At 40.3% G+C, this 25,954-nt stretch overlaps 1 protein-coding gene across 1 annotated transcript in view; it reads left to right on the forward strand.

Moving 5' to 3' along the window:
- Nucleotides 1-25,954, forward strand: part of ptprua (protein tyrosine phosphatase receptor type Ua) — a gene marked incomplete at its 5' end in the record, with an annotated part of 184,481 nt that overhangs the window by 78,413 nt on the left and 80,114 nt on the right. Inside the window, 3 exons of the mRNA XM_079485390.1 lie at nucleotides 1,511-1,782; nucleotides 12,763-12,844; nucleotides 22,221-22,336. Of these exons, the coding sequence (XP_079341516.1) occupies nucleotides 1,511-1,782; nucleotides 12,763-12,844; nucleotides 22,221-22,336 (470 nt within the window). The remainder of the gene's footprint in view (nucleotides 1-1,510; nucleotides 1,783-12,762; nucleotides 12,845-22,220; nucleotides 22,337-25,954) is intronic.

The raw sequence follows: 25,954 nt of genomic DNA on the forward strand, positions 1-25,954 counted from the left end.
CACGACAAAGAATAATTAATATGACTTCTCCTGGCACAAAGCACTCAACTTAGCACTCAGTGCTAAGATGTGTGTAGGTGTGTGATAATGGTGGTGCAGCAATTGGTTTGTTTATGGGTTCTTTAATTTGTAACGGGTGTTGGCAGCTATTTGTTTTTTAAATGTGCCCTGCTGTATGTGATTGAGTGTTATGTGTGTGTGTGTCATACCCTGGTGGCAGACATTAGCGGTTTAATAACGGTGTCAGCGTGATTAATGATGGGGAAGTACCCAAGCAGCACTGCCATCCTCAGCACACTCATTACACCAGCCTTAAACTACATTACCCACAGTGCACTCTGCCCTGCCCCTACATCACAGCTATCACTTATAGTCACTGCATCTAAACGTGGGAAGCATAGCTCCAGCACCTCGCTTGACTCAGTATGATGTAAGGGTGACTCATGTGTGGTCCTCCTAGCTGCATGCCATCTATTATAATAAAATGGATTTATTTATTGATTTACATTTTTTTAGCGCCACATAGTTGCCTTGAAACAACACCACTGGGGGAATTCACTAAGACTCAATTGTGCCCAGAGATAGCATACTCTCCATTCTCTTGTCTGCAGTGTTTTAGAATCACATACTGCACTTTTACTAAATATACGTTCAGTTTTCTGTGGCTTGATCTTTATTTGATGAACTTCTGATGCCGTGTTTACTAGAAAAGGAGGCAACAGTGAAACATTATAGATGTTTATTCCAACCCATGCAAAGTGTCGTTAGTCACATCCATTAAATATGACCCATTGGGAACCAACGGATGAGGAGTTCAATTAAAGTTCTATGAATATAAAGCATTTTCCAATGTGCTTTGTTTCAGTTGTAGTCGAAAATGCAATGTAATGCCTCACTAGTAGATTTATTCATTAAAGAATTATGATTTAATATAATTGTCTGTAAAGGCGACTTTGGCATAAAAAATAAAGAAAAGCACCACGAGGTGTTAAAAACAGCACAGTGTTAACCCGTGCCAGGCAAATAGTGCTGACTCTTGTGAATATGACACACGCTATAATAAGTCTCATTTACATAGAAAGACAGTGTGAAGAGAATAACAATGACTCAAGATCTGCTTAAGCAGGAATGAAGCTGGTTATTAAATAAGATGGTTGAACAAACTACACAAAACTGTAAACTGCAACAACTGTTTAGGGATTTTGCTGGCATAAGTTTGTGAAATGTTCAGGGCCTGTGAGGATGGGAACTACCATCCCCTTTGATACGCTGGGCTTATTAGGCTTTATTTTAGTAGCGGCCCACTCATAGCATTTTCTCTTTGGCCCTTTGAAACCTATTTACATCAGCTTTGTAATGATGTGGTGTACCCTTCAAATGTGATATTGAGACACTGCTGATCATTCTGATCTCATGTTTTATTGTTTGTGTTTCTATAATGACACGCCACTGGTTCCTTCAGGGTCAAGATGTTTCTTCTACACTAAGCACTTTTTCTGTGTGTTTTCAGGTTCTTACCTGTTGGTGAACTCCTCTCAGTACGGTCCAGGGCAGCGGGCTCAGCTCATGTTGCGTCCTCTGAGTGAGAACGACACACACTGTTTGCAGTTCAGTTATTTTCTCTACAGCCGGGATGGACACAGTCCCGGAAGTCTGAACGTGTACGTGCGAGTGAACGGCGGATCTCGGGGAAATGCAGCGTGGAACGTGTCCGGCTCTCAGGGTCGACAGTGGCAGCAGGTGGAGATAGCCGTCAGTACCTTCTGGCCCAGCGAGTACCAGGTAAGACACATAAACAGATACAGGTCATCTTTTGTTTTTCGAGAATACATTACATTCCTAATCTTTTTTCTTAAATTATAAGAAAAAAAACATGGAATTTTCTTCATAAGATGTTTTGTGAATCCGGCCCCTGATGCCATCATTTCTGAACTGCATTTAAAACTGCATTAAAGCTTTTTTCTTGATAGCATTCTTTTAAAAAATAACATTTCCGACGGGGCATTCATTTTCTTGGACACATTCGTGTATCCACACACACACACACCTGTGTTTTTGTGATGGTAAGCACACAGAACAGAAGTGTCACCTTGTTAAAGACTGTGATTAATAACTCCTCGAAAGCCCATAATGATCAGTAAGTTGAATATGTGCGTATGCGCGTGTAGTCAATTGACCTCTGCTTGTGTGTGACCCACTTGAAAGAGTCGGTCCGGTGTGGTTTCTGTAACCCTGACCTGTATCACCGCTCTCTCCATAAATCAGAGCAGCCTTAATGAGATTACAGACCTGCCACATCCAGTGCACGCGCACACACAAGCACACAGTGCGCCGCGGCGTCACACTTTCTCTTCACAAAGTAGTTCCTTGTTTTTTTTTTATAATCCAGGTCGAGATATACATGAAATGGTAAATTTGAGGTATTTTGGGGAACTGGTGAATCATGTACAGTGCCTATAAAATCAGTTTAGTATGGAAGGTTTAGTATGTTGGCTTTAAAGATGTCCAAAATCATTCCAGCTTCTCATCAGATTCCAGATCGTGAGGTTGACAAAACGTTACTTCAAGGGGGAGGAGCCACTTGAACGTGCATATACTAGGTCTAATGCCGTCTACAAAAAAGGGAGATAAATGTAAAACAGCGATGTCTGACGATTTTGAACTTTGAGGAGAAGATGAGATGGATTTTTTCGCCCTGCCCTACCAACGTGACCTCTTCAACGTAATTACGTAATTTGTGAAGTCATGAACGCGCTTCGCAGAACAGAGCATTTGTGTTTATAAAGCATATACATTTATATTTAGTTTAGAAAATGACCGATCGTTTCGCTAGATAAGATCCTTATTCATCGTCTGGTATGGTTTAAAGCCCTTTGAAGCTGCACTGAAACTGTCATTTTGACCTTCAACTTTTTGGAGTCCATTGAAGTCCACTGTATGGAGAATAATCCTGGAGTGTTGTAAAATGGTAGACTGTTGTCAAAGTACTTTTCAGGCCGGTCCAGTTCTGAGGAAAACCAAAAGCTGACCGGCTTTTTTAATTGCAAATTCTACTGATGGCATATTGAGTATTGCGATGTCTCATCAAAAAAGCTATTTGCTCAATTACCTGGAAGAATGTTATGTGCACTATGTCTGCTTTCCTCCCAATAATCTCTCAGATACGGTTAGTTACAGTAGCAAGTGATGAATAGAACTACAAATGCCAAACTATGTACAAACTCTTTAGCAAGTAATTCAAAACAGAAAGTTTCAGCATGATTGGGAAATGAAATATTTGAGGCTGATTGGGCGAGTCATCTGTTAATCATGATAGAGAGGATATTAAAATATATTTCTGGATCAGTAACAGTTGTATCCCTAGTGATATTTTTGCTTTGGTGTGCATGACAATCTGGAAAACTGCAAGATTCTATCTACAAGGTTGGCATCGTACCAACCCTGTTGAAAAAACAGCATATGCTGGTTAGGTAGGTTTTGAAGCATGGTAGCTGGTTTGTGCTGGTTTAAGCTGGTCCAACCTAACTAGCATGTGCTGTTTTTTTAAACAGGAAAGGAACACACTTTGGCTTGACAGTTGGCCTCCATGAGCGAACCATTGACCTACTGGCATAAACAACACTGGTCCAGAAGCCCATCATGATTAAAAAAACTGATTCAAAATGTTCTTCTGGACCAGTGTTGTTTATGTCTTGAAAAATGCTGATCTTAGGTTTTGTAATAGCCTTAAAAAACAGATTCCAATAAAATGATTTGGTTCAGAAAGTGCCTGTAAACTACAACAAACACATTTGTTTGCTTTAAACCACTTGAATTCATATATAGTGTTTGAGTTCCAAAATGTGAATGTTTTGAAACAATGAAAACATTTAGCAAAGCACTTAGTTCAAGCAGAGCAAATGATGCTGACCGACTTAATTGATGTCCGCACAGGGGTTAAGTCTGTCAGGTTATTGACAAATGACTCAACCAATCAACTATAAGTATTACATTCCTCCATTATCTCTACTTCTTTCAAGCATCGTGTTTTTAGATGTGTAATTTCTTTTACTATTGGTTGTTTTGTTTTGCACTACCCAGACACTGTAGTTAGGAATGGTAGAGAGCTGAAATTTGCTTGGATTTGTGCAGGAAATTGCCTAAAGTCGTTTATGATGTTGTAATTCATAATGCTTTGTATGCACTTGCACACAAGGATGCAGATAAATTGTGTTGTCAAGCGCCGATAACAAGCCAGCAGAAGAAAGCATCCTCAATAAAATCAAGCTCTGTTTCTTTCTACCAAAGCAGTTTAAGACATCATAAACATTTCTCAAACACCTTGTTTAGCTTTCTATGACATTGAATTAACCACGTTTGCATTATAAATGTTAAAATGTGTCACAACGATATTCACTGATTATCATCCAGGGCCCATATTTATCAAGGTTCTCAAAGTGCCATTTTAGTCTTAAATGATGTGAGTACATGAAATACACTCCTACTTCCAATCTATCAAATCTCTTAAAGGTAAGAATCACTCTTACTCTCCCAGATATTTAGGACAGCCGGGGCTTGTGATGGCGCTGAGGAGACAGAGACATGTGGTGGACATTGGAACCGTATCATTCCACATTACACACACAAAAACGGTATTCCCCTGCCCAGGCGTAATTGCGGGTGGCACTTTTTTAAAGTATGAACAAACTTCTTTGTGCGCAATATAAAAGGCTCGTACATGTCATTAATGCTGCGCGCATTCGAGTTTTGTGATGTTTTGCTATGGATCGTCATCTTGTTGTGCTCTATTCCAATGGATTTGCATTATTTTTGCTCGTTCTTGTTATGCTGTGTTGTTCTCAATGGTATGTGTGATTTCACATGCAAGAAAAGATTTATACCTAAAATAATTGAGTAAAGCAAATAAAAACAAACAGTTTAACAAACCGGTGGAAACGTGTTTATCTTTTATTTCCAAAGAGTATATCGTAATGTATTCTCTTGAAGAGCTGTAATTGTCACGTGTGTTGAATATAAACTCTTTCTAGGAATTTCACCATTCAACGTGAATGTATTGGAGAATCTTCTTAAATAAGGAAATCTATTCAGTGATTGGTCCATGCCAATGTCGTCACCCAAAAGATGATCGTGAATCATCTCTAAGCCTGACATTAACGTTTAGTCCTACACTGCACTTATATGACCAGTGAGATGCTTTATAACTAACTGTTAAGCACAGCGTTGAGGGAAGATTATTTTAACTCTTAAGTCAATTCTAAGCAGTGCTCTTGTGAGTAATTCTCAGAAGCTTGATAAATACTGGTTTGCATATTGGGTCGATTGCATATTTAAGAGAAAAACTGATTCACAAGCAACATGCTGTAAGATAAATGTTTAAATGTTTTGTGACACTCGCTCATGGGATGTAGTCAGTCTAAAGGGCTCAGCATACTACATTCGAAATCGAAAAACGATCGTCTGTGACCTGATTTTGAAAAAAAACTGGTCCAAACGACAATTTGATTCACTAGTTCGCCACAGTTAACTAAACAGAACTCTCCTGGAAAGTTTGTGTTGGCCGGTAAACACCCTCGAGCCACCATTGGGCCATGACCATTACGTTATAGGTGGGTGTGTTATGTAGCGCCAGCTGGTTGGTGGGACATAACGCGTCAATTTATTTAGCTGAGGTGAGGTCTAGCAATAGCAGCATTTCTTAGCGATATGCTATTTACACTAACCTAAAAAGCTGTAGGGCCAATTTTCTTTATATTAAGTAGTTAGATGCTTTTTACTTATAATAGTGGCAGAAAACGTTACTATTTGCACCTCAGTATTGCTGTGCATCTAAATATGAATAATTAATTTTAAGTCTTAAATACTTTTTATTGAAAACAAGTACCTTTATGATCTTTAAAGTAATAAAAAAAGTTAAAGGAGGTTTTCAGCGGGATTCCAACCCCAGTTTCCCATATCGCCCTATACAGAATTTGATGTCAAACTTACACTTTCTCTATTCCAATCACATATAGGTGGGCGGAGCTAGTGTAAATTGTCTCTGCCAAAAAGGCAGGCTATTTGTAGTCAAATATGATAACATTTGAGCAGCATGACGGGTTTTGCTTGTCTCTTTCCTTTAGAAAAACAAACACACAGGTATGCGCTTGCGATAACGCTCGCTCGTCATTGCAGACATCTTTTTTGTTTGTGTGGCCACGTGAGCAGAGGCTATTTGCATACGTTATGTAAACCCGCCTCCAGAAACAAAGGGGCGTTGGATTGTTCGAAAACACGATACCGTCTCTCAGCGTTTTCGAGCTTTGCTTTACCCCAAAACGAAAGCGCAATTCGCCTGGACTGTGCCGAGCCCTTAAGAAATCAGGGAGAACCAAGCAAAGCAGTTGCAATTCACAAAGAGAGAATCCTGTGAATGACTGCATGAAAATGAGAGAACATTTCTTCACTTTTTTGACGTGTGAACTATTTAAATCTATAACATCCATGCTGCGACCGAATGTGCACTTCAGGTTTATCTTATTAATGTGCTCCATTCCAGCGGTTCCAAACTGTGTTCCTGAAACACCCCTGTTATCTGACATGCCCATTTCACTCAGGTCTCGCAGAGTTTTATTAAAAAGCTGATGAGTTCATTCAGGTGTGAGTAAACATGAGGAGCCTTACAGAATGTGTATGGCGGGAGTTCTCCGGGGATTGGGGCTGGAAAGCACTGCTCTGTTGCTTTATTTCGGACTCCTTCATTGCATCTCTTTCTCTCTCTTTCAGTCACGGCTCACTGGAGGCCTCGCAGGCTTCTCCACCCAACTCCCACAAAATAAATCAACTCACGTATTCTCCCTCCGGGTGACAGAGAGAGAAAGAGAAAGGAATGAGAGAGTGAATGCGGGCGAGTGCCTGAGCGGGTCAGTGGAGATGAGATCAGGAGTCAAACCCATGGGGCTGCCGCTTGTTTTGAGGATATCATTTTCCTCCCCGTCTAATCCCGGCTGCCATTCCCAGGGTGCTCTGGGAAAACATAAAGGATCTGTATCATTGGGCTCTTGCTGTCACTGGTTATTCTGGTGTGGAGTTCACACCGTAAGACTGCTACCACACATTTTTAAAACCAGAGCAGGTCGGCAAGCTTACAAACGCTAGATGTGAAGATTCACCAGTGAACCAATGCCTGTGCTGCTTTATTCCCTAAAACATCCCGCAAACAAATGCTGCATATCAGTCGAGCTATGTGGATTTAGACTGGCTGATCCTACAGAAAATGAAGCTACAGTACATGCGTAACAAAGTTGGGTTGGTCCTTCACATATGGGTAAAATGTGGACAAACCCACCTGTTGGTTCAAATTCACATAAATGTGCATCCCTAGAATTTATGGACACATTTTACCCATATGTGAAGGACCAACCCATTGTTAAGCATACAATACTGTAGCTTCATTTTCTGTAGGATCAGCCAGTCTAAATCCACATAGCTCGACTGATACAAATGTGCATCCCTAGAATGTAGTCCACGCCTGCATTTCAAAAACCGAACTGAAAGATTATTGACACGTGGATCGAAGATCCAGCAAGGGCCAAGAGGAACAAAAGTTCAAACATATGGAAGCTAAAACAAATACACTAGGAATAAGGCTAGCATTATGGATGGTTTTATTTATGTAAACTTTCATTATGAACACGCTCACGCACTAAGACCAAGGCATTGTACTGCTATGAACACTGTATAACCGTCGCTGTAAAAACTATTCTGTAAAAATACAGACATTTTCTAGAAAAAAAAATATTTTCCCCTGTGAAATAATAGGATATAAGGATATATATTGAATAGTCTTCCACATTTCCCCTGTAAATGTGTTGTCTTATTCTGTAATTGTATAGTTTGTGGGGCACAGCTGGCCATAACATTTTAAATAAAGTTTTTTCCCTGTAAATTTGCAATATTTTTCTGTAATTTTACCATATTTAAAAATACATTGAAAATCTGTAAGAAACAGTAAACATTTTTTACATTTTACATGGAAAAGTTATTAAAAAACAACAAAAACTGAATTCTTCTCGTTTTGTTTCCAGTTTCTTGAGCAGAACAAAACTGAAAATATTTTGAAGAACGTTGACAACCAAACAGCATCAGTCCATTGCATTTACATTTACATTTAGTTATTTAGCAGACGCTTTTATCCAAATCAACTTATAAAGAGTTCGGCGAGCAATAAGCGTCATAAAAGAGCAATAATACAATAGGTGCTAATACAAAGTTACTAGTTTCAACTAAAGCTAGACCACTACCTGTTAAGAGAAGAGGGTTAGTTTTTTTTTGTTTTTTTTCAATTGTCTGTCAAGTATTCACCGAAGAGGTGTGCTGCAAGTAGTTTTTTGAAGGTTGTGAGAGATGTGGTTGACTGGACCGCATTGGGAAGAATGTTCCACCAGGAAGGAGTTGTGAAGGAGAATGAGCGGGAAAGGGATTTAGTGCCCTTATGAGAAGGCATTAAAAGGAGCCGCTGGTTTGCTGAACGCAGGGTTCTTGATGGAGTGTAGGAGTGTAGTAGGGTGTGAAAGTATGCAGGCGCAGATCCAGTGATAGTCCTGTATGCAAACATCAGCTACTTGAATCTGATCCTGGCTTCAACCGGTAGCCAGTGGAGAGAGATGAACAGGGGCCTCACATGAGCCCTGTTGGCCTGTTGGAAGACGAGGCGTGCTGCTGCGTTTTAAATCAGCTGAAGTGGTTTTGCAGGAAGACCAGAGAAGAGAGCATTTCAGTGGTCCAACCTTGAGATGACCAGGTTCTGGACAAGGAGTTGTGCCGCATGCTCAGTGAGGTAGGGTCTAACCTTGCGAATGTTTAATAAGGCATATCGGCATGATTGCATTGTCTTTGCAAAGCATTTCTAAAATATTTTCTTTAAAGTCAAATACAGGTTTTGAATGGCATGAGGGTGAATAAATGATGACAGAAGTTGATGTGAATTCTGCCGTCATCACATCAGATGAGTGAAAAGTCTTCATCCGTCTGCTTCACCGGGCTTTCAACCAATCAGCCATCTGCTCACTTACATTCTGTTGATATTTTCCTCCTTTTCAAGTGAAAGATGTGTTATTAGTGTGTCTAGTGCTTGTCAACATTTGGGCCACCCGTTGAACCTATTTGTAATATTTATTTTCTCCTTTAGCCATCACAAAGACATTGTGTGTGTCGCGTTGATGCTGAAACAAAAGCATTGCAGCCAAAACCACAGGAGGCCAAATCTTTACCAACACATGTTTATTTATCAAACATGTAAGACAAGACTAATATGCAATAGAAAAGCAGAGATTTTTCGCCCTACTTTTTCACAAATATTTTGCCAAAAGACAGCGAAAAGCATTTGTAAATGGGTCCGACACTAATAGACAAACAACACATATGCGCACACATCTTATGAAGAGGTTGACACTCAAGATCAATAGAAAGACCAGTAGATGGAAAGTCTGAGATGGAGACCTTGAAAGGAAATATATAATATGTTTGTTGCATACTGTTCGACTTGAACTCACATGGAAACAGTTGCGCAATGCATCTTTCATCTTAATGGATGAACTTCAGTAATGTTTCCTTCTCACGTGTCATTTATCCCACCTGTCTTCTCTTGGATCTCACTTTTCTATGTGGTTTTGTCTTCCATCACATTAACTGTCCCTGTGTGTTGCTAGCTAAATAATACCTGATCAGCTAGTCAGAGTCTAATGTCTAATGGTTTATTTGGTACATCACTTGAGTTGCTTAATGGTCTGGTGCACTCAGAGTACAGCTGCTCAGATCATTTAAATCAAACATCATCGCCGTCCGTCAACCCCAAGAACAAAAAAACTCATTAAAGAGTACGTAACATTGGATTTTTAAGGTCCTATTTTGGTTTATGGAGTGTCCAACAACAAGTTTATGTACATACAAGGTGTCAAATGATTTGTTCCGCGATTCATCCGTCTTATCCCCTACTATCCGCGAGCCTAGTGTCATGTGATTGGTCATATGGTCTAGTCGGTTGTGATTGGTCAAACGTGTTGATCATGTGTCGCAAATGGAACTTTAGCGTTATATGCATTAGCTTAACACAGACATTAGGGTACACAGATATTTATTTAAGTAAAGACAAAAATAAATTGTCACACTTTTAGGTTGTGATTCATTAGAGCTAACAGTTCCAAATAAAGTTGCTTTTGCCCCCTCTTTCTAGGATAGTCTTTTAACATATCCAGTCTTCCTTTGGTAGTTTAAATAGGACAGACTTCCTTTCACAACGTAGAACACAGGTTCTAGACATGATGCACACGCATCACGAACGAGCGACAGTGTTTGGGGAGGAGAGTGAAGGTTTGTGGAAGTCCCAGCAAAACGTAGGCGGGGACTATTTCTAGTGACATAGATACACGGCGGTTAAGACTAAGAGACCCAGACTAGGAAACGTCTCGTTTGCGTGATTCAGAGTCGACTCCCTTTTTTACAAGCCAATAACTTTGTTATTAATTTACCTTCAGACTTACAATTTGGCAGACTACTTACTTTCAAACACTGCGAGAAATGTTATTTTCATGATCTAATGTTACTTACTCTTTAATATTTTAATTGTTTCTCTCAGACAGACATTTCCAAAAATCCCCAGAAATGATGAAACTTGACTCAAGTATCCTGCTTCTCAAAGTTTATTCTGAAGATATTTTTAGGATTGAACCATCTGTAAGATTTATATAATATATATATAAAATGCAGGTGCTTCTGGACCAGTGTTTGCGAGGTTATTCTATAGGACATTATTATCTGTTTGTACAGATGACCTTGCACACAAGAAGGGTGTCTAATAGTAATGATTTATGAACTTAATAAAATCAACAAAACACGGTTTCAATTCAAAAGTGTTGATATGTAAAGAATGTGTATTTCGTTTCCTCCTTGCCTACATTCATTCTGCATATATGTTTTCCAGTGGGTTAGTATGTCTCTTTTTGAATAAGTCTAGGATTAATCAGCGAGCTCAACGCACATGTCTTGCTAATGGACGCATTGATTTATGAAGACAGATCACTGCCTCCCACTGCAGATCGGAGCCATCAAAACACCAACACAAATCTCTAGCGAGGTTTCTGCACAAATACATCTTCCTCTACAAATACTGCTCGTGTCATTAAACCACTGACTGAACTGATGTCTATTGTGACCACTTCTGCTTCTCACAACGTTTTTCCAATTCATTTTCTTAGAATGTCTCTCAGAGATTCACACCAGGTTTATTTGAGACGTGACTTTCCTTGTCAACATTCTTTGGTTTTCAGAGGCTTTTCTTAGTCACGTAAAGGAGCTTTTAGTTATTTGTCTTCGCGTTCCTGAGCAAGCCCTGATAAGACAGATATTTACAGTATATGTGGATGTGACACCGGTTGGTTACTGTCACTATCCAACCGGTGTCACATCCACAACGAGCATCTGTTTGCTGTCTACAGTACTTGTATCTGTATCACAGTGATGTTTGAGAAATTTGGCAAGGTTTATAGCAGAAGGGGAGGTGAATGGAGGCCAGTGTCACTGATGTGTATTGTGTTGATGTCACTGGTGGAGGTGTTGGAGATGTGGAAACTGCTTTATCAAATATTAACAATACTGCCAGACCTGCGGTGTCTTCTCATACTTTGTTCTTTTCCTCTTTGGACTTTAATCGACATAAGCATGCTGTCTTTGTGTGAGGCAAGAAATCAGCTCTTTGACAGTTTCATTTCCATGTAAACACCTTTTCTTCTGGGTATTTTTAGGAGCAAAATGTTGGGCTGGTTTTCTCATCTCCAGAGAGTGCTTGTGTCCTTCTGTCAATGTGTGTGAGACATTTTCATCCGTAACGTTTTTATAATTATTTATAAAAGAACACACATCGATTCTCAATAAGACACAAAGTTTATATTATTGTACATGTACAGCACAAACCCTTGAGAAGTTTCTGGAAACAAGGTTGGCATGAAAACTTGTGGAGATTTGATGCTCTTAGCTCTTAACTCAGCTTTGATTTGCTGGCTGTGAACTTGTTGTCTGATTTAAAGAAGTACAACATCTATCAGCTTGTCCAACAATAAAGCGGCTGGAGAGGCAGTCTTGCCTTTGTTAGGCCCAGAGGTTGTGGGAAGGGATGAGTGATGTGGGGAATTTTCAGCGTAATTGGCCACTAGGGAGTTACGGTTTCTCAGCAGAGAAGAGATCTCACGTCAGATTCATTGATGGGTCAAAAGCAGGAGTCTATTGTGCTGAATCATGTAGCGTTTAACTCTGTGAACACCGCGATAACTGCATTCGTGCAGCTGGTTCAGACTTATGTGAGTTATATTGTGGGCTGAGCAAGGGATTGGGATTTTTATTTAATAGCAGAAAATAATCAAAGAGTCTGTTTCAAGAGCCAGTGCTGGAAATCCTTAAACAACAGAGAGATTTACTCACATTATGCATAACCGCAGTCATACACTTAAGACCTGTTTACAGCAGCAAAATAATCAAGGACAAGAGTTTTTAATGCTATATACATTATAATCATTAAATGTTTTAATATGTTATTCATATGTTATAAATATGTTATAATGGTGTAATAATAGCAATAACTGTACCTCTTTTTAATTAAACATTTTTGGATATCCGTCATGACCAAGAATTGGTGGGAAATGTACATATAATACCAAGTATTTAATATATATATATATATACTTTGTGTAGTCTGTTTCACTCATTCTTTTTTTCTGTCTGTCTTTCCTCCAGGTCGTTTTTGAAGCCACAGTCTCATCGGAGCAGAAGGGTTACATCGGTCTGGATGATATAGTGCTGTTAAACTATCCCTGCTGTAAGTGCTGTCTGTTTGCGCACGCACACACACAACCACACAAGCTTTCACTGACCTTTCCAGTCAGGAGGGAGGCGTATGACCAGGTCAGACCACCTGGAGCAAGAGACAAAGGTGCCCATTTCCTCCTGTCAGAGCTTCAGGATGCTCGCTTTTCATCTGAATAGCCATCAAGGACGACAATTATGCACTGACACTTTTTCTTCCATTTTTCGTGCTTCACATCATCTTCCTGCGGGTGACCTTTTGTTCTGATATCTCTCCGCTTGAGACCCCCGCCGCGGACGTTTCGGATGCATTTCTTTATTCTCTTTGATTGTTGAGCCCTGTGTGATGTTACTTGATCTGTTGCTTTAGTCAGGTGTGAATGTCTTGTGTCCATCTCTACACTGTTATTTTCTTTCCTCACATCTTTCTTGTGTCCTCCCCACACACACACTCCATTAGCACGGCTGGAGACTTGCCTTAGGGAACGCCTCATAATTCTGCTCCGGCTGAGGTGCTTAAAACCACGACACACCGTAGGTCTCCATACCTGCTGACTTTTGGGAAGTGTAGTGCAGTCATGCTGGGAAAAAGAGAACTGTATGTGAATGGGGATGGTGCCTTTGAATTCAAGAACTCAGTTTGGTTCCTGCATTAATTTGATCAAGTTACTGAGTGGAAACGTGAGTGGAAATTTCCATTTCACAGTCACAGCGAGAGCGTTATAGTAGATACTATTGAAAGACATCTAATTGATAAAGGAAGATGTACAGGTTTTGACAGCTCAGTGGTGAGTTTTAAATATTTAAAGGTTTATTTCACACCAGTCTAAAGGAAAAACATGACACGTGTAGACATTATGATACATATTTAACTAAATCTTTTAGTGATTTAGTGATGTTACTGGGGGGCTGATAGAATATTATAGTTTTATTTAATTAATGCTGCATATAGGACTTTATAGTCTGTCTGATATTTGACCTGTGTTTTGACTTAAATAACCTTATATGTTTTGCTTATAGTCAATGTTTTCTTGTACAGCTGCTTTGAAACAATGACATTTGTAAAAAGCGCTATATAAATAAACTTGACCTAACTTGAATTGACTACTGTTACTGCTATTTAGGTTAACAGCAAGTTCAGATCTTTACTTATCTGCAATCTCTGAAAGAATGAGTTTTATTGCAAAACAGAAACCTATAAAGAGATTAAAATACATTAGTGTTTTCAAAATAATCTGAGTGTTCAATATTATAGTTACTTTCAGCAGAAATTTCTTATTGAGATTTAAATACACCATATACCCCATTACTTTTTAAATCTAACTACAGTTTTCAAATAATGTTAAATTCATGAAACATGCATTGAAAATATACTTTTCTGACACTAGCATTCAAGTTGAGTTTATATACAGTATATTTATATTGTGGCGGAGAAAAGGAACACACACAACAATACACAGTTTATAAGCCCCCGGAGGGTAATTGTAGTGAGGTAGGTGGGACGAGAGCCGGTAGTCAAAGCCGTAAGTGATAACGAGCATCAGCTGTACGCGCAGTTTGTTACAGTAGTGCCGAAACCCGGGAGGAAGCGGAGACATGCTGTCGGGAAATCCTCGTCGTCGAGTCGCGGTGCCGGAGGGCTCAGGCAGCGTGGGCAAGAGCCCGTCCACCAACGGCTGGCTGAAGTGGTGGTTCTTGAGCAGAGGAGACCTCGCCGCTGAGCACCTTGGTCGAGGCGGGATGGCTGTCTCCCCAGAGGAAGCGGAGCGGTGTCGTCAGCATAACAGTGATACGAGAAGCCGTGTGCCGGTATTATGGGTCCTAAGGATGTCATGTAAATAGAAAAAGCAGCGGTCCAAGCACCGATCCTGAGGGACCCCAGTGATCATGTGGTGAGCAGTGGAAAGCGAGCCACTCCAAGACACCTTGAAAGATCTGCTGGAGAGGTAGGATTGAAACCAGCGGAGAGGGGAGCCGGAGATTCCTAAGGATGAAAGGGTTTCTAGCAGAATCTGCTGATTGATCTAGCAGAAGGATTTGGATTCTGCCTTGGACCTCGAACGTGTGGAGGTAGGCTTCCACGTCATCCTGCTCACCCAGTTTGGTCAGGAGGTGGGGCGCATTCGTCCGAATATCCGGTAGGGGAGTCCGGGCGATCACCGTCTCAGTCATCTCTCCACCTCTCGTTCCGCGTGGTCTTGCTGTTTCGTCAGTACTTCAGCTTACTGGTGCTGACGGACAGTGTTGTCGGTGAGCCGGCGAGTGATTTCATCCATGCTCCCTTCGTCCCCACCGGTCGAGAAAGAGAGATATTTTTAGGTAAAGACATTTACAGTACAACATATAAAGTGTCCAGGTGAACGAGTGTCAGGTCCGGGGTAAATCAAGATGGCCTACGACAGCAGTAACTGATGGGAACTTGAGTCCATGGGCTATAAATCCGGTGATTGTGCATGATGGGCAAGTAGATTTGGTACAGGGGGCGTGGCTGACGAAGGCGGGGCAAACGTTACATTTATATACTATATACACACATATATGTCAGGAATCACAGAGGAGAACCCAAGCGCAGGCAGCAGGGATGAAGGGGTTAACAAGACTTTTAATAATAAATAACAAAACAAACACCCACAATGGGGACAAACACTAAATAAACTAGAATACAAAACTGAAAACAAACACTTCCCACATGGGGGGCAAAAACAAACTACTAACTTAACACAGAGACTATCAAAACCAAGACCAAGGGAACTAGGAACTCTAACATTCAAGGAAGGTAACATGCACAGGCAAGGTAACACGTACAACGAACGAGCAAAGGACAATGAACACGAGGATGTTTTAAAGGAAGACAGACAGAGGATAATTAACAAGGGTCAGGTGCGGGTTCTGAAACACTCAGGGAAGGTTAACGAGGAAACGAGATGGCGGGAACAAAGACACGGACCAGAGAGAGAGCAAGAAAGCCGATCGAACCAACATCTCTCTCTCTCACATAAAACATAAGACTTTGTCATGAATCTGCCTCAAGACCAAGAATAGACATGACATGAAGGCAGATTCATGACATATATATATATATATATACATTAGGGTAAGATGTATTTCAGCAGCATAAATCAATCATTTCAGCGTCGGGCTGCTGTTCAACACTTTTTAAAGCACTGTGTAGAAAATGTTGATAATAGCTTAGCTATTAGTGTTTGGAAATGGCTCAGGCTATGGGATGTCTGGGAACCTAAATTGATTTTTTTGGGTTTGCATTCTTCCTAAACATTTCAAAAACTCTCCTGAAGCCTGTAATTCCTTTAAATCATTGCTTTTTGCCCAAGAACGCTGATAGAACTGAACATTTTTCTGCTTTCAATCAGCTAGCTTCAAATCTGTGTGTGCTAGAAATACATTTTCAATACAAATACCTGTAGACACTGATGAGGGTTGTGTTGCACAGATGAGGGCACTAAACGGTCAGCACCAGGAGCCACTGCACCTTTGACGCTATTCACAGCTGATGTTAAGATACAGTTTGAGCCTATCACAACGGACTGCTGACTTTGATGTTTATTTGCAAATTATAATTACCAAAAAATTACCCAGTTATACTGTTTATATGAAACATTTTATTCATTCCAGTAATGCATACGGTGCTGGAGCACATTGCAAAGTAACAGTGGACTGTAGAAAGGAATATGACGCTCTAGTTGGCCATTTGAACATTGCTGATGAAGACCAAAAATAAGCAAAACAGCTGACAGTCTCTGCAGACCTCAGATAAACTGCTTACTGAACACTCTCTGTTCACTGTCATCATGTTATTTTGGTTTTGCGTACTACTCATATTAATGTTCGCTGGTACTAGTTTTCTGTATTTACAAACATGACATTTGCACAGTAATTATTAGTCAACTTTTTGCTGTTATTGTAAAATGAATCTCTTACAATCTTTCTTACATTGATTACTTGACCATTATTATCATTTCTAACTATTATTATTTCCCAATAGTTGCATAATCCAAACTGCATTTGCATAAAACAATCCCAGAATGCATAGAGACACGCTCTGTGAAATCAGCGTGATGGTTGATTCTGAACTCTAAATCGCATTGACTAACAGCATTTGAGTCCGTATAAGGTGTTTGTTATTAGATTATTAGATAGGGTGACTAGGGTTTAAACTTTGGTTTTAGGGACACCGACGGCATATTTTACCCCAAAATTGTAGTTATAAAGACAACATTCACAATTCCGAAAACTAAAAGTTGAAATGGAATATAACACACACAGAAGATTATGTTGAGAACAATAGCTGCAAATTATCAAGTGTTTAGCTTCTCTTCATGATTTCAGAGATGACTGCTACATGAATATTCAGAATGTTTACCTTGACAGAAACATTTACTTAAACAAATATATACGGACAAAAGATAATTCAAGCATTCTGGCCGTGGCCATCTATGAGGTCACCGGGGTCTTTTCCTTTCATAGCTAGTTTAAAGACTTATAGCTCATGAATTATTTCTGATCTTTCAGCTGGTTGTTTTGGGTCATAAAATATCATCCACTTTAATAATAATGAATGATAATTGAGAACACTGAAAGTGAAACCCATTGAGACAGAGCACTGACCTGAACACGCTGCTCATCCATGAGAATGTGTTGCGTTTAAACCTCTTGTTGTCCTGAACGGCAATGCAGTAAAGAAGATGTCTAGGGGTTGGGGGGAGACTGTTACCATGGAGACGAGTTTCTCGAAGCCACCACAACAAGACAGTGGTTTACTATTGTCACTCAGAGACCTCCATTGAAAGAGATCTGCGCTCATTTGTATGTTTAATCAGACCAACTGCTTAACCTCAGGCACACAGACGTCCTCTTTCGAGAAGTTTCACGTTTATTCCAGACACGCATTCCCACCAAAAAAAATCTGTCAAATCCTTTGCTTTTGCTTGGGTAAAAAGCTGAAAAATGAACTCGCTTGATGGGTAAAGGAACCTTAGAGCAAACTCGCTTGTTCCCACGATTGAGACCATCAATCAATATAGAGATTCAGACTGGTCATTCTGCTTCCATTCATTATGTACAAATGCAAATGAATACACCTCATGTATGATGAACATGTTTTCTTTCATTGAATTTTGATCATTGGCATAAAAATATATTTGTGTCAACACAGTGTAACCATTCTGAGACCAAAACCAAGCTGTTTACTAGATTTTAGACAGATTTGTCCTTTTCCTCATCTGGGACGCTCTTAGTTGGCCCATACATCCTTCAGATCGTTTTTTCTCATTTTGAGAAAGAAAGAAAGTATGAGGAATAGGGGATGATGGGAAGAGCTGCAGCGACTCAGATCAGCGTCAGTCTTTGAGTGTCAGTGTATTTCAGAGGTGTAGGGACGGAGAGAAAGAGCTGAAACAGGCCACTGTGTTTACCCAGAATCCTGTGCTCTTGCCAAAGGCAGCACTGCAAGGTTTTTGCTCAGATGCTACACAATTCCGCTAGAACTGGAGCGACATCATGCCCGAGGACCCGCGAGCAGAGCAGAGCCGAGACGCTTTTCTGTTGTATATGTTCTGTTTGTGCACTAGGGATGTCTATAAACACATTGGTTCTCTGAATGACTATAGTTTAAAGGGAGAAAAAGCTAAACTTTGCCTTCATGTATTCACTCTCATGTCATTCAAAATCTTCCTGACTGGACCACAGAAGAAAAAATGTCTCTGTGGTTTTGTGTTCACACAATGGAAGTCAGATGGTGCGTTTGTTATTATGTGTTTTCTTGACGCGCGCTCTTTAAACCACAATACTGAGGCATGAGATGTAGAAAACAGCAATAAAACAGCTTATATGCACATAGGGCAATCGTTGTAATAGTTATATACACCAAAACCTGTTTGAAGTTTATGGTTGAAGGCACTGAATTTGTTACAGAAGCGCTGCTTGGAGAATTTTATCATGCTCAACATGCTTTTTGTATGTGTTATTTAGCACATTAGTTGATATTGTGTTAGATAATGTCACGGATCGTGGAAGGGAAGAACCCAGGTGCAGGCAGACACGGGGATGAAGGGGTTAACAAAAGACTTTAATAAATAATAAAACAGAAAACAAACACCCACGAGGGGGTAAAAGACAGTACACAATAACGAACACTACAAACTGAAGACTAACACTCGACAGGACTAGCAAATACAAACACTAAGACTTGACTTGAGACGGCTTCAGGTACCTCCACATAAAACACGTGGGTCTGTCATGATTCTGCCCCTAGACCAGAAAACCAAGACAAGATTAGGCAGAATCATGACCGGACCCCCCCCTTAATGAACGCCCCCTCTTGTTCACCAAGAACACTAACAAGACAAGACCGACTGGGAAACAGACAACAACCAACAAAACATGGTAAACACAATTAGGGGCAGACAAGAATACATGATAAAAGGGTTGGGGTGACATACTAAAAATAACAAACAATGGAGGGGGGGTGGAGAGAAACATATGTTCAATCAGGACATGATATGTGTTCTCTCCACATAAAACACGTGGGTCTGTCATGATTCTGCCCCTAGACCAGAAAACCAAGACAAGATTAGGCAGAATCATGACAGATAAAAGGATAGTTTTCAACACAACCATTGTGACTCATTCATGAAGTGCAGTGCATCATTGTTCAAATATAATGTTGAAATTAACCAAATCACAGATTTAACATTAAATCATTATCAGTTCAATGCGTTGTTTCGCGAGAAGCAACAGTTTATAGTGAGAATGACTGCCTTTCTGTTTCATTGTCTTGAGACCTTACCTCACATTCTCAGCCTTATGCAAATGTCTGATGCATATGTCACACAAATCTGGAAACTTTCAGTATTTCTGAAGTCAATCTGATGGATTCATTGAAGGTCTGAAGGTCTAGCTATGCGAAACTAATAAATGAAGTAACAACCAACGCATTGGTTGCATTTACCTCTATAGAAGCAAAAAGGAGGCAGATCAAACCGCTTATATCGTAATTGAACTATTAACAGTGAACAGCTTCGCCCACAGCGGGCGGGTCAAAAAAACCCAGAGAGAATTCATTCAGTATATTCCCAATGACTGAAAACTTGCTGCAAGAAAACCATCATCAACCCATTTATATACAGCACTTATTAGCAGCGTGTTAGCAGGCCGATGCAAATACAGATGAGATTGCATGCATTGTGTCAACGCTTACAAAGTGCTTGTCAAGAGATCTTTAAGTGAAAGCTATAGAATTGTCGGTAGATGTTTGAGAGCGCTTTAGTCATTGGCCACTTTTCACCGCGACCAGAAGAATGCAAAAGCTTTTGAGAAAATGAATATTTTCTTGCGGGTGTTTTTTTGTTTGTTTCGCGTTGAGTGCAAACCGACAGCATTCGCTACAATTCAGACTGACAGAAAAAAGGACTGACAGCGCTTGTGTTGTGAGGAAAGCATTGAGAATAAATGAAGAGCAGTGATGATATGACATGGACGCTCTCCGTATACAGTGTGTAATGATTTGATCCTGAGCTGACAAGCACAGGCAGATCAAAACAAATGAGGCTTTTGTTGAGCGTGAAGATGAAACATGAAGCATAGAGATAAGTGATTATAAATGGAGTGCGACAGAAATCGTTTTTATTTCTCATTTTTATTTGCACGATGGCAAGGAGAAGATAGATTTATAAAGGAAACACATCAAACGGTACAAAGGAAATGTTTTGTTCCATCGCGCTTCTCAATCTCAGATAAGTGTTGTGGTTGGATTAAGGAACACATCCAAAATGATCAATTGAGCAATAGTTCTACCACATATAAATATCATTTATACGATATTTACTCACCTTCATGCCATCTCAGATGCTTATGACTTACATTTATTTGTTCTGTTGAACACGAAGGAAGACATTTGGAAGAATGTTAGCAGCAGACAATTCCATTGAATTCTATTGTTGTTCTCTTGAACCCAGAATGACATATTTGAAAGGATGTAGGAAATCAAACCATTTCTATTGCGGTTCTAGGCCATCATTGACTACCATAGCAGAAAAAATTAACATGCTAGTCAAAGGTGCCCCAGAACTGTTTGCTTTCCTACATTCTTCAAAATATGTCATTTTGTGTTCAACCGAACAACAATATATACGTATATATATTGTAGACAATGATGTACCAGAATAGTCTGTTGCAAACATTCATCCACATATCTTTCTTTGTGTTCTTTCTTGTGTTTAAATGAACAAAGAAATGTATACATGTATATGTTTGGAACAACTGGAGGGTGAGTAAATGTTGACAGAATTTTCATCATTTTGTGGTGAACGGTTTCTTAAAGCAGATCATTGTATCTTCTAACACTCAACACAAAATGTTGAAGCTCCAAACATCCGTCATTGAAGAAATGACTCCAGTGGGTTCATAAATGAATTCTGAAGCGATTTTTTTGTGAGAGAAAATCATTCTTATTTTGAGCTTTTTACTGATATAAAAGGAATTGTTCACTTTCAAAATAAATGTTCATGATAATTTACTCACCCCTTTTGTCATCCAAGATGTTTATGTATTTGCTTATTTACTCGAAAAGAAATTAAGGTTTTTGACGAAAACATTCCAGGATTATTGTCCATACAGTGGACTTCAATGGACTCCAAACAATTGATGGTCAAAATGACAGTTTCAGTGCAGCTTCGAAGGGCTTTAAACCATACCAGATGATGAATAAGGGTCTAATCTAGTGAAACGATCGGTCATTTAAAATAAAAGCTTTATAAACAGAAATGCTCGCCTTGCTCTGTTCTGCAATGCGAGTTCACCACTTCACAAAATACTTAATAATGTTGAAAAGGTCATGCTTGACGTATGCTGAAAGTACAGAGTCAGTGTTTACAAGTTGAAAGTGCAAGTATTCAACATAATTACGTGTTACATGAAGTCGTAAACGCGCTCCGAAGAACAGAGCAAGGCGAGCATTTGTGTTTATAAAGCATATACATTTTTATTTTTTGTCTAGTTTCGCTAGATAAGATCCTTATTCATCGTCTGGTATCGTTTAAAGCCATTTGAAGCTGCACTGAAACTGTCATTTTGACCTTCAACCGTTTGGAGTCCATTGAAGTCCACTGTATGGACAATAATCCTGGAATTTTTTCGTCAAAAACCTTCGACTAAAGAAAGAAAACACATAAACATCTTAAATGACATGGGTTGAGTAAATTATCATGAAAATTTATTTTGAAAGTGAACTACTTCTTTAATGCTAAAACAAGCCCATGTGTGTAGTACATTTTGGTGAAAGATTCATAACGTTTTTGCATGTCTTCTGAGTAACATATTTGCATTTTTTCTATAAATGTTAGTTTAATGTTTGTTTTCTCTGTTTTGTGCAGATAAAGTGCCTCATTTCTCCAGGCTGGGGGACGTGGAGGTAAATGCAGGACAGAACGCCACATTTCAGTGCGTGGCAACCGGACGCTCGGCAAAGACGGACCCCTTCATGATGGAGGTCAGTGTGTGTGTGTGTGTGTGTGTGTTAGAGAGAAGAAATTTCAATGCTAATAATATTACTTAATGAATCAGCAAGCTCAGAGAAACTATTTTTAGGACAGTATGAAGCTCAGAAACATGTGACCTTGAGGTGAAGCCAATTAAAAGTCTACAATGCGCTTTCGTTTTAATTAAACAGCAGCAATTTAAATTTCTGGTCCAATTTCATACGTAAAGGACATTTTGTTTGAAGTATTATTAAAATCATCTTAGCTTCATCATGTGTAGTGTTGTATGAAGCAGTCGATAGTTTTTTTTTTCCTTGAGGAGTTTTACATTGTAATGCATACAGGAATACAGTATGTTGTGGTTTTTATCTGAATCAAACTGTGGTAAATATTAAAGAGTACATTTTAGGTACCTACAATTCTTCGGGGATCATGTGAGAGATGTAAACACCTCTGGATATGAATGTCTGTGATTGTGGAAACGCTTTTCCATGTTTATTCTGATTTTCATCGAATTCCATAACTGAAGCTTCATTTTTTGGTGTGCTGCCTGCTGCATTTTATTATGGATTTTGACCAAATTTTGTGTAAAATAACAGTCGGGAGTTCAAGGACTTTTGGCATCCTATCCACCACATCTAAATCAATACAGTGAGTCTGATAACAGGCTGCTTAGAGTCAGTTCACCTTCATGACCTTTAATAAAGCTTACATTCACACATTAGTAAAAATGGATTGATTCCATTCACAGCAAATTCAGACATTCAGTATTTCATTACTGTAACCTGTATTTTAAATTTGTGACTTATAGCCGCAAGAGTAACAGAACATATATTAAAGCAAAAGAGACCCTGGACACCTGTCTGGTTCCGCCACTGCTTCCACAAATACAAATATTCCAAAAATACTGATTATAATGTTTCATTCTGTGAAGACTGTCAAGTTAAACACAACATACATGTGTAGTTTATTTTGATGCATCTGTTAGTTAACTACAAGAACCATGAAATATTATAGATGTTAGATCAAATTAGTTGACCCCCCAATTTTAAAATATAAATTTTAAAATTGAAACAACAACAACAACAAGATTTGTATGACGTTAAAAATACTTGAAACGCTCCACCAGAATTAAAAGTAGTCCTTTACAATGATCTGCTGTTGACATTCACTCTCATACTTGGCAGGGTTTGGCTCATGTTTGTTACAGTGACAATGTTCTCTTTCCCGCATCAAGTTTCTCTTTGTAGTGTGTAATCTCTCTCTCTCCAGGCCCTGGCATCACTGACTGGATGCTTTCTTCATACTTCTCTAAGTGAACACATCTAAAACACTTTTCTGGAGGACAAAAGTTTGCCAGAGGCCCTTTTTCTATTTGAGTTCTTAGCATTGGGTGTGAGTCCTCAGTCGTTAGCTACTTTTTCTTTTCCTTTTATATATTTATTCTTACTGTATGTAAATCCTAGATTAGAAAATATCTTAAAACAGAGGAAGACATGAACTCTTTTACAGAATGTGTGTGTGACTGATTTAAAACACTTAACACTGAACTCTCACTAGAGATAGCAGAGAAAGCAGTAGTATTTATAGTTTAAAGTATCAACATGATGCCCAAAGATTGGATCTACCTTTCATGTTACTTTTCAGTATGTAATAAAATAGATATAGTTTATTGTTTTATTTTCTTGTGCCCTCCGGGACGCAGCTACAACATGGCCTGCTTCCCGCTACACGGCAGCTTCCGAGCCGTCTACAGCAGCGAGCGTCGTTGCTGATCTGAAAACTTTATGCACGTTAATCCGCCGCTAAAGCCACGGACCGTTCATACCCGAATATGCTCACCAAACGTGGTCACGACTGAATGTGTCCTCCGGGAAGGAGCCACAACATCGCCTGTATCCCGCTCCGCTGCAGCTCCAGAGTTACTTGGAGAGCATAGCACACTGTCACAAAGTGTGTTTCCATCACGCCCCGCTGCTGCCACACCCTGGCCCCTTGGAAAGACGTTTCGGACAGGTCGAGGCGCATCAATGACTGACAACAGACGCTTTCCTGCTCGGCTGGGGTGATGTGTGCAACGGCATGCAGTGTCGGGCCTTTGGACCCCGCCTGAAGAGGCATATCAATTTCCTGGAGTTTCTGACTGCTGGGCTTGCTCTGAAGAGGTAATACCCAGTCTGTGCCCTAGGAAGGGTTGGAGAGCAAAATAACTCCTTCTACCCTTAAGGTGTATGTTGCCGACATCGCTGCAAATCACATTCTGGTCACAGGTAAGTATTGGTTAACACGACCTGACCATCAGATTCCTGAGGGGCGCGTGGAGGCCGCTCCGTACCTTCTTGGGACCTCTATGTGGTCCTTTTGGGCCCTGTAGAGCCCCGTTGAGCCCCGGGGAGAGGCCGCTCTATCTCATCTATGATAAAGATGGCTCTCCTGCACACGTTCGAGGGCTGGGGGTCTACATGCACTTTCTCTGTCCAACGAGTGCCTAGAGCTCGGGCCGGCTAACTCCCACGTGGAGCTGAGACCCCGGCCTGGCTATGCGCCCAAAGTTCCTATCGATCCCCTTTGGGACCAGGTGGTGAACTTGCAGGTGCTCCACTTTGGGGAGGAAGACCCAACCCCTACCGTGTTGTGTTCAGTATGCACCTTGCACCTCGACTTGAACCGCACAAAGAGCTTTGGTAGCTCTGAGCAACTCTTTGTCTGTTTTGAAGCACAGCACAGGGAGAGCTGTCCCCAAACAGAGATTGGCGCACTGGGTGGGAACACCATCACTTTTCTCATATATCAAAGCTCGATATAGACGAGTTTCCACCTCGAGGTAAACCCCTGTACACTTGAGCTGATGCTCCACACGTGGACCCAATCTCCCCAATTGGGTCGTCCCGTCTGACGTATTCCTCACACTTGGTTCCCCGCTGGAGAACCTGTGACCTCCCCACAGTTGACTCCACCGTTCCGTGCACCCCTGTTGGGGTCGTACACCATTCTCCTGTGAGTTCTCCCCACTTAGCGAGACCATGTGTGTAATTTCCAGATATCACCTCCCTGTCGTTAGGATGTTGCCTCCGTAGCACAGGCTCTTCTCTCGAGGTTCCTGCGCTCCCCAGTGTGTCTCAAGGTGCCAGGCGGCCATCTCGTATCTAGAGTAGGAAGGTCCCCGCAAGAGCCCTCGCCCTTATTCAAGTACTGCCTTCTTTTTTCACTGGGAAATCATGATTCGCGGCAGTGCTCACCCGTGACTCGCCTAGGTGTGATACAGCGAAGCACAGTGGCGTTTGATATAGGAACCCCGTCTGTCGGTTCGGCACAACGTCAAGAGTCCGACAGAAAGGGAAGGTTGTGTCCTTTATGGAGTTTTCTCAGCCATAAAGGTGAATGAATGAGCCAATTTCATTCTTTTTCATCCTTTTTAAAAATCAGAGTTGATTGATCAAACCCCAACTGTCGGTTCAAAACAACGTCTCATTCCCTCCATCAGGGAACTGAGGTTACATCCATAACCAAGACGATAGTTGTATCGGTTACACGATGAACAATTCACGTGATTGGACAAATGATTAGAATTAGAAATTTTATACATTACGTAATGTGAAAGTAATGATATATCTCTAGGTTTGTAGTTA

This window comes from Barbatula barbatula (assembly GCF_947034865.1).
Source record: "Barbatula barbatula genome assembly, chromosome: 21".
In the NCBI taxonomy this organism is placed as follows: Eukaryota; Metazoa; Chordata; class Actinopteri; order Cypriniformes; family Nemacheilidae; genus Barbatula; species Barbatula barbatula.